At 28.3% G+C, this 17,976-nt stretch overlaps 3 protein-coding genes across 3 annotated transcripts in view; all 3 read left to right on the top strand.

The window, feature by feature from the left end:
• Nucleotides 1-17,976, top strand: part of LOC135125074 (neuropeptide SIFamide receptor-like) — a 123,358-nt gene that overhangs the window by 95,931 nt on the left and 9,451 nt on the right. The window lies entirely within an intron of this gene.
• On the top strand, nt 3,548-4,008 carry LOC135125077 (larval cuticle protein F1-like). The gene is made up of 2 exons (XM_064050408.1): nt 3,548-3,595; nt 3,649-4,008. Exons 1-2 carry the CDS (start codon nt 3,584-3,586, stop codon nt 3,919-3,921), a joined length of 285 nt encoding a protein of 94 aa, XP_063906478.1. The 5' UTR covers nt 3,548-3,583; the 3' UTR covers nt 3,922-4,008.
• On the top strand, nt 9,699-10,188 carry LOC135125076 (cuticle protein 70, isoforms A and B-like). The gene is made up of 2 exons (XM_064050407.1): nt 9,699-9,738; nt 9,795-10,188. Exons 1-2 carry the CDS (start codon nt 9,727-9,729, stop codon nt 10,077-10,079), a joined length of 297 nt encoding a protein of 98 aa, XP_063906477.1. The 5' UTR covers nt 9,699-9,726; the 3' UTR covers nt 10,080-10,188.

Raw genomic sequence — 17,976 nt, forward strand, 5'->3', positions numbered from 1 at the left:
TTGATGCTGTGGGGATTTGAGGATTATGGTGTACTGAGGATTTGAGGATTCTATTATTCTGAAAATTCGAGGATTATTATGTTCTGAGTATTTGAGGGTTATGGCGTTCTGAGTGTTTGAGGATTATGGTGTTCTGAGGATCTGAGGATTCTGGAGTTCTCAGGGTTTGAGGATTCTGTTGTTCTAAGGATTTGAGGATTCTACTGTTCTGAGAATTTGAACATTTTGATGCTCTGAGGATTTGAGGATTATGGTGTTACAAGTATTTGAGTATTCTGGTGTTTTGACGATTTGAGGGTTCTGGTGTTCTGAAGATTTGAGGATTTTGATGAACTGAGGATTTGAGGATTATGGTGTTCTGAAAATTTGAGGATTATGGTGTTTTAAGGATTATAGTGTTCTGAGGATTTGAGTATTCTGGTGTTTTGACGATTTGAGGGTTTTGGTGTTCTGAGGATTTGAGGATTTTGATGCACTGAGGATTTGAGGATTCTGGTGTCCTGAGGATTTGATCAACAAAAAAAATGCGACAAAAGAAGTCGGAAAAAATGCGCCAAAAACAAAAATAAAAACGCTACTAAAAAAAAACGTAAGAAAGAGCTGCTACAAGAAAAGACGACAAAAAAAGGTCCAAAATGTGATAAAAATGGGATAAAAATATGCGACTAAAAAAGTAATGAAGGAGTCAAAAAAAGTAATGAAGGAGTCAAAAATTCGCCAGAAAAAACAAAAAAAGGACATAACTACCATTAAAAATGCTACTGAAAAAAAAGAAACAAAAAAGCGCCAAACGAAAAACGCTATAAAAGTATTTAAAGAAAAACTTCAACAAAAAAAGGCGAGTAAAAAAGAAGAGGACAAGCAGTTAAAAATGGCGCCAAAAAAACGCAACAAAAAAGGGGGATGAGAACACAGAAAAAAAGTTACAAAAAAAATTTCAAAAAATGCTACAAAAAAACCAAAATAAAAAATTTCGAGAAAGTGATAAAGTTGAAAGATGAAAAAATAAAAACGAAAAAAACAACAAAAAAAACGTGATTGAAAAAGAGAGAGGACAAGACTGAAAAAAAGGACCTAAAATAGCGCCAAAACACGAAAAACGTTCCAAAAAAACGACAAAAATTCGAAAAAAGTGCCAAAAAACTTGATAGATAAAAAGATGGCAAAACATGTAACTAAAAAAGAGAAAATCAAAAAAGAAAACAACCAGCCAACAACAAAAAAAGGACAAGAAAAAAAAGGCCTACAAAAAGAGAACAAAAATGTGTCCAAAAAGGCGGTGAATTAGAAAAGAGGGCAAAAATACGATTAAAAATAAAAGAGGGAGTCGAAAAAACAACAAAAAGGAACAAAAAAATGCGAAAAAAGCCAACAAAAAAATGCCAAAAAATCCAGCAAAAAAAGAAATTTTAAGAGAGGGCAAAATACGCCCAAAAATGAAACTGAAAAAAAGGGTCCGAAAAAAAACAAACAAAACCATTACAAAAAACTTCTGGTGTTCTGAAGATCTGAAGATTTTTAAAGGTAGAATTTTCAAAATTTTTAGCTTTTTTCTGTGTCAAAAAACGTAGCTGCCATTATTTATTAACATAATGTATTCTCACAAAATTATACTAAGAAAAATGTTACATATATAAAAATACTCTTTAAAAAAACAAAAACCAAAAAAAAAATATTAACAGAAAATCAAGAAAAATTTGATTGTGGTTTTTGTATAAAAGACCATAAACACACTAGATTCTTGGAATCGGTTCGTCGAAATTCTTGAATTTTTTGGGGATTTTTTGACAATACGCTGAAAATTTCAGCCAATTTTCGACGTTTTTCGAAACTTAATAAAGTCATTTTCTTACAAATTTCGACTTACAAAAACTGGTTTCTCCCTAATTTCTTCGATACCCACATCACAACTCAAAAATATCCAGCCGTTGTAATTCGTAGCTGTTTATAATACTTATTATATTAACAAATACCATATTCACCTGAGATTTGGTCAAAAAGTACCATCATCATTATTTATTCTAAAAGTTCCATTTTACCACCAAATTAAGACCACATTCCCTAATATCTGACGAAAAAGTAAGTCAATGAGATCACAGTTTAATTAAACACATACCCAATTGCTAAAATTCTTAAACGTTTTCACTCAAGGAGACCAATTTTGCCGAAATCACAATGTCACCATCGACTTAAACCTGATTAATTTCTTCACTCTCTAGTGCTAATTCTTGCACACTCATAACGATTTTTTTAAGATTAACCAACAACTAAATTAAAATACGATCATTTATTAATCAGTGCCAGGAAAAACGAGTGCAGGTTTTTATTTCTGAGTTCTTGTATGGTCTTGACAGATAAAACAACGCTTTGAAGTATTTAATATTATCTTCATAGGTGGAGTGGAATTACACAAAAAAGCTCTGCATGAAGTTTGAAATACCTTTGTAATGAAATGTTGCTTTGACTTTGTAGCGGCAAAAGGATTCCTTCTCCGATAAACTTGATTTAAACCAAAAGTATGTACATTATTTCGGGAATTTTTTAGGCCGAATATCCGCTCTATATTTTACCGCATCAGTCAACTGTGGCAAATTTTCTTTGCAATTTTCCCAAATTTTCTACCATAAACGTGAAATTTAATTTAAAACTTCTAACCCAATCCAGCTTCCATCCAATTCCAAACACACTAATTCCGCAACTTTCATATTTAATAAACCCCCATACTTGCCCAACTTTGTTCACTTCCTGTTTGTTCCAGGACGTTGTCCTCACACGTTGCCAAGAAGAACATTGTTTATTTAGTCGTGTTTTTCAAAACACAAATAACATGACGAAGCGTGAAGTTCGAACGGATTTCCGTTTATCTGCAAACCTTGACTTTGAATATCGGAGCGAAAATAATTAGATTTGCTCGTTGATCGAGTTTGTACATTCTTTTAATTGGTTTCTTAAAACGCGGAATTTTTAATTACGCGGATGGGGCGAAGGGGGTTGTTCACCCTCCGCCACCCTCCTCAATGGTCAGATGTCGTGGGAAATGGTGCTTGACCTTTGCACAATTAAAACCGACGAGTTTAAAGTAAGGAGTTTTATCAAGCCGGGGGTTTTTATAGCGATGGAAGTCTCGAGGGTGGAATTGGAGAAAAGATAGGGGTTGTTTATCTTATTTCCCAGCCATTAGTCAAAATTATCTTGAAGTATCTGTGCGTTTCGTCGATTTAAAAGGGCCAGCCGAACTTTCGTTTTATTAAAAGTGCTTCCAAGAAGAATAAATTCCAAACTTGCAACTGTGTTGTTACATAAATCGAGTATCCGTACGAAGTTCGTTCTTTTTTTTTTCTAATTTATAATTCACCTTGATCATTGACACAGAATCCATCTGCCACCCATCAATTTACCCACTTTTCCTAATCTCAGCATTTACCCATAATTTATGCGATTTTATTCATATGCATGGCCGCCGAAATTCTCACAACGAACGCAAGGTTGGCAAAAAGTGGGGAATATCCATATAAATTCGACACCACTGCGATCAAAAACTATAGCTTCATCTCCACTCAAGCTCAATCAACCAAAACACAAAATGTTCCGTTTGGTGAGTTCTGTGAAAAACCAGTTTGTGTCAATACTCTTGCTTTTTCCCCAAAGGTAACCCTCGCCGCCCTCTTGGCCTGCGCTTATGCCGCCCCCGGCCTCGTCGCCGCCCCAGTGGTGCACGCCGCTCCCGTGGTGCACGCCGCCCCCGTGGCCGTAGCTCACTCTTACGCTAGCCACCACTCTGTTGTCGCTCACCCCGTACCTGTAGTTCACGCCGCCCCTATTGTTAAAGCCGCCGTACCTGTGGTTCACGCCGCCCCCGTCGTCCACGCCGTCCACGCCGCTCCTTTGGCTGTTGCCCATCATGGTATCCATCTGCATTAGGGGCCAAAGCTGTGATCCCAAATTTTGTACAATGTCTAATTTATTTTTATTTAAGGCCTTAAATCTAAATAAAAATTACTAAATTAATGGTTGTGTTTAACTTATGTTGATTGGTAAAGGGTAGGAATTGTGGTAACTCCCATAACAACGAAATGGTAGAAAAAAGCAAAAATTATTATATAATTTTTTGCATTTACAATTTCAGTTTTTTTGGTTTTTAAATTTTTTCAACGATTTTTAATCAAGTTTCTCTCGAAAAATTATAAAATTTAAGAAAACATTGAAAATAAGTATGATATAAAATATAAAATCGGGAAAATGAAAATAAAAATCAAGAACTTAAAAGTTTGAAAAAACGAAAATCGAACAATCGAAATTTTAATTTTCGGGAAAAATCCTAAAATGATAAATCTGTAATTTTAAAAAATTGCAAAATTGAACAACTGCAAATCGAAAAATTAAAAAAAAAGCGAAAAACTGAAAAAATTATTAAACCGAAAGAATGAAAAATGGAAAAATTGAAAAATTAAAGAAAATGAAAAAAACAAAATGTTATTTAATTTATTTGTTAATTTTTTTTATGTTCAAAATTCTATTTTTATTTATCAAAAAATATTATTTTCTTATAAAACTAGTATACGTTTATATGTAGTAAAAAAAACGAAAATTTTCAAAAATTTTTTTTTCAGATTTTCGATTCACAGTTTTCAAGTTTTCAAGTTTAAATTTTTCAGTTTTTCAATTTTCCAACTTTTGCATTTTTCAATTTTTAGAATTTGCAATTTTTGGTTTCGGGTTTTTTATTTTCGTTATTTTTTATTTTATTTTTTTAATTTTTCATTCAGTTTTTTATTTTCTTTAATTTTCCGATTTTTTTGTATTTCCAATTTAAATTTTTTCAATTTTTCGATTGTAAAATTGAAAAATGGGAAATCAAGAACTTGAAAAATTGAAGAAACTTAAAAATCGAAAAAGTGCAAAATCGAAAAAACGAAATATGTACTGTAAAATCGAAATACACATTGAAAATTAAAGAAATCCGAAAATCGGATAATTTAAAAATCTAAAAATTGCAAAATTAAAAAATTGAGGAACTGAAAAATCAACGATTGAATAAACAAAAAATTATAATATCGAAAGAAACAGTAAAAAAGTAAAGAAAATGGAAAAACTAAAAATTGTAATACAAAATCGGGAAAATGAAAATTAAAAAATCGGGAACATCAAAAATAAAAATCAAGAACTTGATTTTCCAAATTTTGGATTTTTAAATTTTACAACCATCTTTGATTTGCAATTTCACGAGATTTCAGTTTTTAAATTCTTCATTTTTTCGATTTTTAATTTTTCAATTTTTGAGTTTTCGATTTTTCAACTATTCGAATAAAAAAATGGAAAAATTGCAAAATAGTTAAATGACGCCAAGAACTTGAAAAATCCAAAAAACAAACAATTCAAAAATCGAAAGAAAATCGAATATTAGGAATCCAATAATTTTACAATTTTGAAAAATTTAAAAATTTGCAAATCAAGGATTTGAAAAATCAAGATGAAAATATGAAAAATTGAATAAAAGAAAAATTATAAATTCGAGAGAAATATCTAAAAATAAATTCAATGAAAAAAGGACTTGATTTTCGAAATTTTGAATTTTTAAATTTCTTAATTTAATATTTCTTCAATTTTTCGTTTCGGCCTTTTTTCCCGTTATTTTTCCATTTTTTTAATTCTCATTTTATAGTTTTTCTTTTTTTCAGTGTGAAAATTTTCAATTTTTGGATATTTCAATTTTGAATTTTTCCTCTTTTCAATTTTAGACTTTTCAGTTTCTCAATTTTTCAATTTTTCGTTTCCTCAATTTTTGATTTGAAATTTTTCTAGTTTTAATTTTAAATATGCAATGATAATTGGAAATTTTTAAAAAATTTTCACTTTTTTTAATTCTACGATTTCAAAATTTTTCCATTGTTTAGTTATTGTTAAAATCCAAGCTTTTTCATTATTCGATTTTTAATTTTTCAATTTCTCGATACTTAATTTTTCAATTTTTCGATCTTTCAATGTTACTGTTTTTCCACTTTACAATTTTGACAATTCCATAATTTTTCGATTTTACAATTTTTGGATTTTCCAATTTTTCGATTCAATTCTTTTTTTCTTCTTTCCAATTTTTCGATTCGTTAGTTTTTCTCGTTTTTCTTAAAGGTACAGAATTTTCAAAATTTTCAAAATAAAACATCATGAGAACCCCGAATTTCAAAATACTAATAATTACCCTGACAACACAAATTAAAAATGTAATAAGAATCAAAAAATTAGTAAAAATTTTTATATTAAAAAAATTTTGAAAAATCCAAAAATCGAAAAAATCCAAAAAATTCATAGACTCCAAAGAATCCAAAGAGTCCAAAAAATCCAAAGAATCCAAAGAATTCAGAAAATCTAGAAAGTCCAGAAAATCGAGAGAATCTAAAAAATCTAAAGAATTCAAAAATCTAAAAAATCCAAAAAATCCAAAAATTACAAAAAAAAACAAAATCCAGAAAGTGAAATCCAAGAATTTCCTTAAAAAATCAGGAAGCAAAGGATAATAATAATAATAACTTTATTCAGCCGTTACATAGATATCCAAGAAATTCAAGAAATTCAAAAAAAAACAAAACATCCAAAAAAATCCAGAAAAACCAGAGAATCCGGAAAACCTAGAAAATCCAAAAAATCCACAAAATCCACAGAATCCAAAAAATCCAAAAAAATCAGCAAATCCAAAAAATCCAAGAAATCCAAGAAATCCAAGAAATCCATGAAATCCAAGAAATCCAAGAAATTCAAAAAATCCAAAAAATCCAATAAAATCCAATAAGTCCAGAAAATTGAGAGAATCTAAAAAATCCAAAGTATTCAAAAATCTAAAAAATCCAGAAAATCCAAAAAAATCAAAAAAATACAAAAAATCCAATCCCAATGTTACTGTTTTTCCACTTTACAATTTTGACAATTCCATAATTTTTCGATTTTCCAATTTTTGGATTTTCCAATTTTTGGATTTACCAATTTTTCGATTCAATTCTTTTTTTCTTCTTTCCAATTTTTCGATTCGTTAGTTTTTCTCGTTTTTGAAGTTTCTCAATTTTTAAATTTTCATTTTTACAAATTTTCGATTTTCCACCTTTTCGATTTTCCAACTTTTCGAATAAAAAATAGAAACTTTGCAAAATTGTAAAACTAAAAATACAAAATGAAAAAACCAAAAAGTAGAAAATGATAACTTTGAAAATTAAAAAACTGCAAAGCAAAAATTTGAAAAATTGAAAAATCGAAGGATTAAAAATCGAGAAACTTAAAAATCGAAAAAACGAAATATTGTAAAATCGAAATATTGAAAATTAAAGGAATCCGAAAATCGGACATTATAAAATCCAAAAATTGCAAAATTGAAAAACTGATAAACTGAGGAATTGAAAAATCAAAGATTGAAAAATTGAATACACGAAAAATTATATATTCCAAAGAAACATTAAAAAAAATAAAGGAAATAGAACAATTTAAACTTGTGATATAAAATCGAGAAAATGAAAATTGAAAATTCAGGAAAATGAAAATTAAAAAATCGGGAACATCAAAAATAAAAATCAAAAACTTGATTTTCCAAATTTTGGATTTTTAGATTTTACAACCATCTTTGATTTGCAATTTCACGAGATTTCAGTTTTCAATTTCTTCATTTTTTCGATTTTTAATTTTTCAATTTTTCAGTTTTTCGATTTTTTAACTTTTCGAATAAAAAAAAATGGAAAAATTGCAAAATAGTTAAATGACGTCAAGAACTTGAAAAATTGAAAAAACAAACAATTCAAAAATCGAATATTAGGAATCCAATGATTTTACAATTTTGAAAAATTTAAAAATTCGAAAATCGAGGATTTGAAAAATCAAGATGGAAATTTGAATAATTGAATAAAAGAAAAATTATAAAATCGAGAGAAATATCTAAAAAATAAATTCAATGAAAAAACGAAAAATTGTGATATTAACTCGAGAAAATGAAAATTAAAAAATCGAGAACATCAAAAATGAAAATCAAGGACTTGATTTTCCAAATTTTGAATTTTGAAATTTGATAATTGTTGACTTGCGATTTTACGAAATTTCAGTTTTTTATTTCTTTAGTTTTTCGTTTCGGCCTTTTATTTCCTTTATTTTTCCATTTTTTTAATTCTCATTTTATAATTTTTCTTTTTTTCAGTGCGGAAATTTTCAATTTTTGGATATTTCAATTTTTAGATTTTTGAATTTTTCCTCTTTTCAGTTTATTGATTTTTCAATTTTTCGTTTCCTCAATTTTTGATTTGCAATTTTTCTAGTTTTTATTTTAAATATAATTGGAAATTTTAAAAATTTTCCACTTTTTTTAATTTCAAAATTTTTCCATTGTTCAGTTATTGGATTGTAAAGCTTTTTCAATATTCGATTTTTTATTTTTCAATTTCACGATACTTAATTTTTCAATTTTTCAATCTTTCAATGTTACTATTTTTCCACTTTACAATTTTGACAATTCCATAATTTTTCGATTTTACAATTTTTGGATTTTCCAATTTTTCGATTCAATTCCTTTCTTCTTCTTTCCAATTTTTCGATTCGTTAGTTTTTCTCGTTTTTGAAGTTTCTCGGTTTTTAATTTTTCATTTTTACAAATTTTCGATTTTTAGTTTTTCGATTTTCCAACTTTTCGAATAAAAAAATAGAAACTTTGCAAAATTGTAAAACTAAAAATACAAAATGAAAAAACCAAAAATAAAAAAGGATAACTTTGAAAAATTAAAAAACTGGAAACCAAAAACTTGAAAATTGAAAAATCGAGGGATTAAAAATCGAGGAACTTAAAAATCGAAAAAACAAAATATTGTAAAATCGAAACATTGAAAATTTGAAAAGTTGAATACAAGAGAAATTATAAAATCGAAAGAAACATTGAAAAAAATAAAGGAAATAGAACAATTACAACTTGTGATATAAAATCGAGAAAATGAAAATTGAAAATTCAGGAAAATGAAAATTAAAAATCAAGAACTTGAAAAATTGAGGAAACGAAAATTTGAAAAATTTGGAAGGCGAAAAATTCAAAAATTGAAAAAATTAAAGTCGAAAAACGAAAAATTGTAAAATCGAAAAACTGTGATACCAAAAATTTGGTCAAAGGTAAATGTGATTTAATTTATTTGTTGGATTTTCTTTGTTCAAAATTCTATTATTTACTGTTTTCTTACAAAATTAAAAATTAGAGTCAAAATGTAATAAATACAAAATCAATAACTAAAAAATTCAAAAAACGTAGAAAAATAGTACGAAAACCAAGAAATACATAAAATATTTTCTAAAATCGAGCAGTGGGAAAAATTTTACTATAAAATTCGATTACGGTTTTTAGACAAAGTTTACTAAAGAAAACAAAATTTTAAGAATATCGACAAATTTTTCTAAAAAAGGGAAGCAACAAGAAGAAATAAATCCAAAATATTTAAAAATTTAAAAAAAGGAAATTATACAGCAATTAACAATTAAATTTATAATAAAGATGAAACCATGGAATATACAAAATTGAAAGCCTCAATTTTTTAAAACCTTCGACACCCATCCACAAAACCCCTTTAACAACAAACCCATCAAACTTTCTACCAAAATTCTCCGAACGCAACACTGCAAGGTTATCAAAAAGTGGGGAACACCCATATAAATTCGACACCACCATAACGAAAATCATAGCTTCATCTGTACTCAAGCTCAATCAACCAAAACAACAAAATGTTCCGTCTGGTGAGTTCCGCGAAAACCTTGCACCACTCCAACCATAATAATTTTTTACCCTAAAGGTAACTTTCGCCGCCCTCTTGGCCTGCGCTTATGCCGCCCCCGGTCTCGTCGCCGCCCCCGTGGTGGCCCATGCCGTCCATGCCGCTCCCGTGGTGCACGCCGCCCCCGTAGCCGTAGCTCACTCTTACGCTAGCCACCACTCCGTCGTCGCTCACCCCGTACCTGTCGTTCACGCCACCCCCATTGTTAAAGCCGCCGTACCTGTCGTCCACGCCGCCCCCGTAGTCCACGCCGTCCACGCCGCCCCCTTGGCTGTTGCCCATCATGGTATCCATCTGCATTAGGGGCCAAGGCTGTGATCCCGAATTTTGTACAATGTGTTGATTTAATTTATTTTTATTTAAGGCCATAAGTTTAAATAAATGTTTCTAAATTAAAATGTTTCTAAATTAACATTATCACCTATTTTTTTTTTATATAATCGAAAAAGTTTGGTCATTCTTTGACTAAAAATCCAGAGGTCACTCAACCAAGTTCAAGTTCAAGTCCTATCCCGACCCAATCACAAACCTAATTAACCCCCTCAGGAATCTGCAAAGTTGCGTTTCCTGCGTTGACTACCCTTCAGGATTAATAAAATCTCAATCCCAACCCCCGCCCCTAAATAGCTCCTCGCAACTTCCAAGTCGAATAAAAACGAAAACGTCCAATAAATTTGTGCGGGACGTGGAAAGCCCCTTCGCCGCCCCCAACAACATTCATTAAACTCGTCCACGTACTCGCTAACAGCATCACGTTACAAATTTCGCGGCGATTTTTCACGCAACATACGTGAACCGGGGGCGGCGAGCATAAACAACGAATAACCTAGCGAGCATCACGTTAGAAAGATTAAAGGGTAGATTGGGGCGGTTTTTGTCGGCAATGAAGTGAATGAAAAGCTATTTTCACGGTCAGTCCGAATAGCGAAGGTCAGCGAATCCCGTCTAGACTCTTAAGTGGGGTACGGGGTGGAATTACCGGGGGTGGGTTTGTCGTTAGGAATTTCGGGGCAGATGGGGGTTTTAATGAAGTGGTATGGAGCGGAGATTGAGTTGGGGATGTGTGCGAAGTTGGAGGTTGGAGCAGAGGTTCTCAAAGTGTGGGGGATGCTCAAAATCAAGGGAAAATTTTATTCATGAAAACATCTCAAACCTGACGAGTGTTTTAATACTTAACTGAAGCAACAAGTTCGCGGATTTAAGGAAAATTTGGAGCAATAAAATTGGAAAACACATTTTCTGAATTTTCGTAAAACTTTCTAATATACAACTTCACCAGAAAACACAAATTAAGAGGGTAATAATTAACAGGATCTCAACAATCGGTAAAATTTTTGATATAAAAAGAAAATTAAAAATCTTTTCGAACTGAAGCGTTTTCGGTTAGATAGAATTGGGCATTAAATAAATTTCAAATTGATTGTGATCTTCACCTTTTTATTGATATTTTAATAACCGCATTTTTTTTTTAATATTATTTGAAAACTTAAATTCTGTTTTAAAAAAATTATTTAGTTTCAAATTTTCGGCAAATTAAAAAATCTTAACGGTTCTTAAAGGTACAGAATTTTCAAAATTTTCAAAATAAAACCATGAAAACCCTGAATTTCAAAATACTAATAAATACCCTGACAAAACAAATTAAAAATGTAATAAGCAGAATCTTAAAAATTGGTAAAAATGTTTATATTAAAAAAAATAAATTTCGAAAAAAAAAAATCGAAAAAAATACAAAAAATACAAAAAATTCAAAGAGTCCAAAGAATCCAAAGACCCAAAGAATCCAAAAAAATTCAAAAAATTGAGAAAATCCAAGAAATCCAAGAAATCCAAAAAATCCAAGAAATCCATGAAATCCAAGAAATCCAAGAAATCCAAAAAATCCAAAAAATGCAAAAAATCCAATAAAATCCAGTAAGTCCAGAAAATTGAGAGAATCTAAAAAATCCAAAGTATTCAAAAATCTAAGAAATCTAGAAAATCCAAAAAATCAAAAAAATACAAAAAACCCACAAAATCCAGAAAGTGAAATTCAAGAATTTCGGGTAAAGCACAAAACAAAGGAAATCCAAAAAAATTCAATAATTCCAAAAATTCAAAAAAAAAATGAAAAAATCCAAAAAGATCCAGAAAATTAAGAAAATCCAAAAAATTCAAAGAATCCAGAATATTAAAAAATCCGAAAAATTCAGATAATCCAGTAAAACAAAAGAATCCGGAAAGCCTAGATAATCAAGAAAATCCAAAAAATCGAAAAAATCCAAAAAATCAAAAAATTCAGAAAATTCAGAAAATCCGGAAAATCCAAGAAATCCAAGAAATCCAAAAAATCCAAAGAACTCAAAGAACCCGGAAGATTAAAAAAATCGAAAAATTCAAATAATCCAGTAAAATCAGAGAATCCGGAAAGCCTAGAAAATCAAGAAAATCCAAAAAATCAAAAAAATCCGAAAAAATTGATAAAAAATTTGTATATTAAAAAAAAAATAAATTTCGAAAAATCCAAAAAAATTGAAAAAATCCAAAAAAATCATAGACTCCAAAGAATCCAAGGAATTCAGAAAATCCAGAGGGTCCAGAAAATCGAGAGAATCTAAAAAATCCAAAGTATTCAAAAATCTAAAAAATCCACAAAATCCAAAAAATACAAAAAAAAAAACAAAATCCAGAAAGAGAAATCCAAGAATTTCGGTAAAAGCAGAAAGCAAAAGAAATCCAAGAAATTCAAGAAATCCAAAAAATCAAAAAAAAAAAACCAAAACATCCAAAAAAATCCAGAAAATTCAGAAAATCCAAAAAATTCAAAGAATCCAGAAGATTAAAAAATCCAAAAAATCCAGATAATCCAGAAAAACCAGAGAATCCGGAAAACCTAGAAAATCCAAAAAATCCACAAAATCCAAAGAATCTAAAGAATCCAAAAAATCCAAAAAAAAATTATAATAAAAATATAAATTTCGAAAAATCCAAAAAAATCGTAAAAAATACAAAAAATTCAAAGAGTCCAAACAATCCAAAAAATTCAGAAAATCCAGAAAATCCAAGAAATCCAAGAAATCCAAGAAATCCATGAAATCCAAGAAATCCAAGAAATCCAAGAAATCCAAAAAATCCAAAAAATCCAATAAGTCCAGTAAGTCCAGAAAATTGAGAGAATCTAAAAAATCCAAAGTATTCAAAAATCTAAAAAATCCAGAAAATTCAAAAAATCAAAAAACAAAAAACCCACAAAATCCAGAAAGTGAAATCCAAGAATTTCGGAAAAAGCACAAAGCAAAGGAAATCCAAAAAATTCAATAAATCCAAAAATTCAAAAAAAAAACACGAAAGATCCAAAAAGATCCAGAAAATTAAGAAAATCCAGAAAATCCAAAAAATTCAAAGAAACCAGAAGATTAAAAATCCGAAAAATTCAGATACTTCAGTAAAACAAGAGAATCCGGAAACCCTAGATAATCAAGAAAATCCAAAAAATCGAAAAAATCCAAAAAATCGAAAAAATCCAAAAAAATTCAAAAATCCAAAAAATTCAGAAAATTCAGAAAATCCGGAAAATCCAAGAAATCCAAGAAATCCAAGAAATCCAAAGAAGTCAAAGAATCCGGAAGATTAAAAAATCCGAAAAATTCAAATAATTCAGTAAAACCAGCGAATCCGGAAAGCCTAGAAAATCAAGAAAATCCAAAATATCCAATGAAATCCAAAAAAATCAAAAAAATCCGAAAAAATTGATAAAAATTTGTATTTAAAAAAAAATTAATTTCGAAAAATCCAAAAAAATTCAAAAAATCCGAAAATTTCAGATAATCCAGTAAATCAAGAGAATCCGGAAAGCCTAGAAAATCAAGAAAATCCAAGAAAATCCAAAAAATCCAAAAAATCCAAAAAATTCAAAAAATCCAAAAAATCCAAAAAATCCAAAAAATCCAAAAAATCCAAAAAATCCAAAAAAAATCCAAAAAATACAAAAAATCCAAAAAATCCAAAAAATACAAAAAATACAAAAAATACAAAAAATTCCAAGAAATCCAAAAAAATACAAAAAATCCAAAGAATCCAAAAAAATTTTATATTAAAAAAAATTAATTTCGAAAAATCTAAAAAATCTAAAAATACAAAAAATACAAAAAATTCAAATAATCCAAAGAATCTAAAGAATCCAAAATAGCTAAAGAATCCAAAGAATCTAAAGAATCCAAAGAATCCAAAGAATCCAAAGAATCCAAAAAATACAAAAAAATTCAGAAAATTCAGAAAATTCAGAAAATCCAGAAAATCCAAGAAATCCAAGAAATCCAAGAAGTCCAAGAAATCCAAAAAATCCAAAAAATCTAAAAAATCCAAAAAAACAAAAAAAAATAAAAAAAATCCAGAAAGTGGAATCCAAGAATTTCGGGAAAAGCACGAAGCAAAGGAAATACAAGAAATTCAATAAATCCAACAAATCAAAAAAAAATACAAAAGATCCAAAAAAGTCCACAAAATTAAGAAAATCCAGAAAATTCAAAAAATTCAAAGAATCCAAAAAATCCGAAAATTCTAAAAAATCCAACAAAAATCTAAAAAATCCAAAAAATCCAAAAAATCCAAAAAATCCAAAAATCCAAAAAATCCAGAAAATCCAAAAATCCAAAAAATCCAAAAAATCCAAAAAATCCAAAAAGTCCAAAAAATCCAAAAAATCAAAAAAATCCAAAAAATCCAAAAATTAAAAAATCCAGAAAATAAAAAAATCCGAAAAATCCGGATGATCCAAAAAATCCTGTGAATCCAGAAACCCTAGAAAATCCAGAAAATCCAAAAAATCCAGAGAATTCAAAAACTCTAGAAAAATCCAAAAAGATCCAGAAAATTAAGAAAATCCAAAAAATTCAAAGAATCCAGGATATTAAAAAATCCGAAAAATTCAGATAATCCAGTAAAACAAAAGAATCCGGAAAGCCTAGATAATCAAGAAAATCCAAAAAATCGAAAAAATCCAAAAAAATTCAAAAAATCCAAAAAATTCAGAAAATTCGGAAAATCCGGAAAATCCAAGAAATCCAAGAAATCCAAAAATCCAAAGAACTCAAAGAACCCGGAAGATTAAAAAAATCGAAAAATTCAAATAATCCAGTAAAATCAGAGAATCCGGAAAGCCTAGAAAATCAAGAAAATCCAAAAAATCAAAAAAATCCGAAAAAATTGATAAAAAATTTGTATATTAAAAAAAAATAAATTTCGAAAAATCCTAAAAAATTGAAAAAATCCAAAAAAATCATAGACTCCAAAGAATACAAAGAATTCAGAAAATCCAGAGGGTCCAGAAAATCGAGAGAATCTAAAAAATCCAAAGTATTCAAAAATCTAAAAAATCCACAAAATCCAAAAAATACAAAAAAAAAAACAAAATCCAGAAAGAGAAATCCAAGAATTTCGGTAAAAGCAGAAAGCAAAAGAAATCCAAGAAATTCAAGAAATCCAAAAAATCAAAAAAAAAAAAACAAAACATCCAAAAAAATCCAGAAAATTCAGAAAATCCAAAAAATTCAAAGAATCCAGAAGATTAAAAAATCCAAAAAATCCAGATAATCCAGAAAAACCAGAGAATCCGGAAAACCTAGAAAATCCAAAAAATCCACAAAATCCAAAGAATCTAAAGAAATCAAAAAATCCAAAAAAAAATTATAATAAAAAAAATAAATTTCGAAAAATCCAAAAAAATCGAAAAAAATACAAAAAATTCAATGAGTCCAAACAATCCAAAGACCCAAAAAATCCAAAGAATCCAAAAAATCCAAAAAATTCAGAAAATCCAGAAAATCCAAGAAATCCAAGAAATCCAAGAAATCCAAGAAATCCAAAAAATCCAAAAAATCCAATAAGTCCAGTAAGTCCAGAAAATTGAGAGAATCTAAAAAATCCAAAGTATTCAAAAATCTAAAAAATCCAGAAAATTCAAAAAATCAAAAAACAAAAAACCCACAAAATCCAGAAAGTGAAATCCAAGAATTTCGGAAAAAGCACAAAGCAAAGGAAATCCAAAAAATTCAATAAATCCAAAAATTCAAAAAAAAAACACGAAAGATCCAAAAAGATCCAGAAAATTAAGAAAATCCAGAAAATCCAAAAAATTCAAAGAAACCAGAAGATTAAAAATCCGAAAAATTCAGATACTTCAGTAAAACAAGAGAATCCGGAAACCCTAGATAATCAAGAAAATCCAAAAAATCGAAAAAATCCAAAAAATCGAAAAAATCCAAAAAAATTCAAAAATCCAAAAAATTCAGAAAATTCAGAAAATCCGGAAAATCCAAGAAATCCAAGAAATCCAAGAAATCCAAAGAAGTCAAAGAATCCGGAAGATTAAAAAATCCGAAAAATTCAAATAATTCAGTAAAACCAGCGAATCCGGAAAGCCTAGAAAATCAAGAAAATCCAAAATATCCAATGAAATCCAAAAAAATCAAAAAAATCCGAAAAAATTGATAAAAATTTGTATTTAAAAAAAAATTAATTTCGAAAAATCCAAAAAAATTCAAAAAATCCGAAAATTTCAGATAATCCAGTAAATCAAGAGAATCCGGAAAGCCTAGAAAATCAAGAAAATCCAAGAAAATCCAAAAAATCCAAAAAATCCAAAAAATTCAAAAAATCCAAAAAATCCAAAAAATCCAAAAAATCCAAAAAATCCAAAAAATCCAAAAAAAATCCAAAAAATACAAAAAATCCAAAAAATCCAAAAAATACAAAAAATACAAAAAATACAAAAAATTCCAAGAAATCCAAAAAAATACAAAAAATCCAAAGAATCCAAAAAAATTTTATATTAAAAAAAATTAATTTCGAAAAATCTAAAAAATCTAAAAATACAAAAAATACAAAAAATTCAAATAATCCAAAGAATCTAAAGAATCCAAAATAGCTAAAGAATCCAAAGAATCTAAAGAATCCAAAGAATCCAAAGAATCCAAAGAATCCAAAAAATACAAAAAAATTCAGAAAATTCAGAAAATTCAGAAAATCCAGAAAATCCAAGAAATCCAAGAAATCCAAGAAGTCCAAGAAATCCAAAAAATCCAAAAAATCTAAAAAATCCAAAAAAACAAAAAAAAATAAAAAAAATCCAGAAAGTGGAATCCAAGAATTTCGGGAAAAGCACGAAGCAAAGGAAATACAAGAAATTCAATAAATCCAACAAATCAAAAAAAAATACAAAAGATCCAAAAAAGTCCACAAAATTAAGAAAATCCAGAAAATTCAAAAAATTCAAAGAATCCAAAAAATCCGAAAATTCTAAAAAATCCAACAAAAATCTAAAAAATCCAAAAAATCCAAAAAATCCAAAAAATCCAAAAATCCAAAAAATCCAGAAAATCCAAAAATCCAAAAAATCCAAAAAATCCAAAAAATCCAAAAAGTCCAAAAAATCCAAAAAATCAAAAAAATCCAAAAAATCCAAAAATTAAAAAATCCAGAAAATAAAAAAATCCGAAAAATCCGGATGATCCAAAAAATCCTGTGAATCCAGAAACCCTAGAAAATCCAGAAAATCCAAAAAATCCAGAGAATTCAAAAACTCTAGAAAAATCCAAAAAGATCCAGAAAATTAAGAAAATCCAAAAAATTCAAAGAATCCAGGATATTAAAAAATCCGAAAAATTCAGATAATCCAGTAAAACAAAAGAATCCGGAAAGCCTAGATAATCAAGAAAATCCAAAAAATCGAAAAAATCCAAAAAAATTCAAAAAATCCAAAAAATTCAGAAAATTCGGAAAATCCGGAAAATCCAAGAAATCCAAGAAATCCAAAAATCCAAAGAACTCAAAGAACCCGGAAGATTAAAAAAATCGAAAAATTCAAATAATCCAGTAAAATCAGAGAATCCGGAAAGCCTAGAAAATCAAGAAAATCCAAAAAATCAAAAAAATCCGAAAAAATTGATAAAAAATTTGTATATTAAAAAAAATAAATTTCGAAAAATCCGAAAAAATTGAAAAAATCCGAAAAAATCATAGACTCCAAAGAATACAAAGAATTCAGAAAATCCAGAGGGTCCAGAAAATCGAGAGAATCTAAAAAATCCAAAGTATTCAAAAATCTAAAAAATCCACAAAATCCAAAAAATACAAAAAAAAACAAAATCCAGAAAGAGAAATCCAAGAATTTCGGTAAAAGCAGAAAGCAAAAGAAATCCAAGAAATTCAAGAAATCCAAAAA

Source organism: Zophobas morio, unplaced genomic scaffold (assembly GCF_036711695.1).
Source record: "Zophobas morio isolate AGI-343-1 ecotype UQ-CSIRO unplaced genomic scaffold, CSIRO_AGI_Zmor_V1 ptg000008l, whole genome shotgun sequence".
NCBI classification, from domain to species: Eukaryota; Metazoa; Arthropoda; class Insecta; order Coleoptera; family Tenebrionidae; genus Zophobas; species Zophobas morio.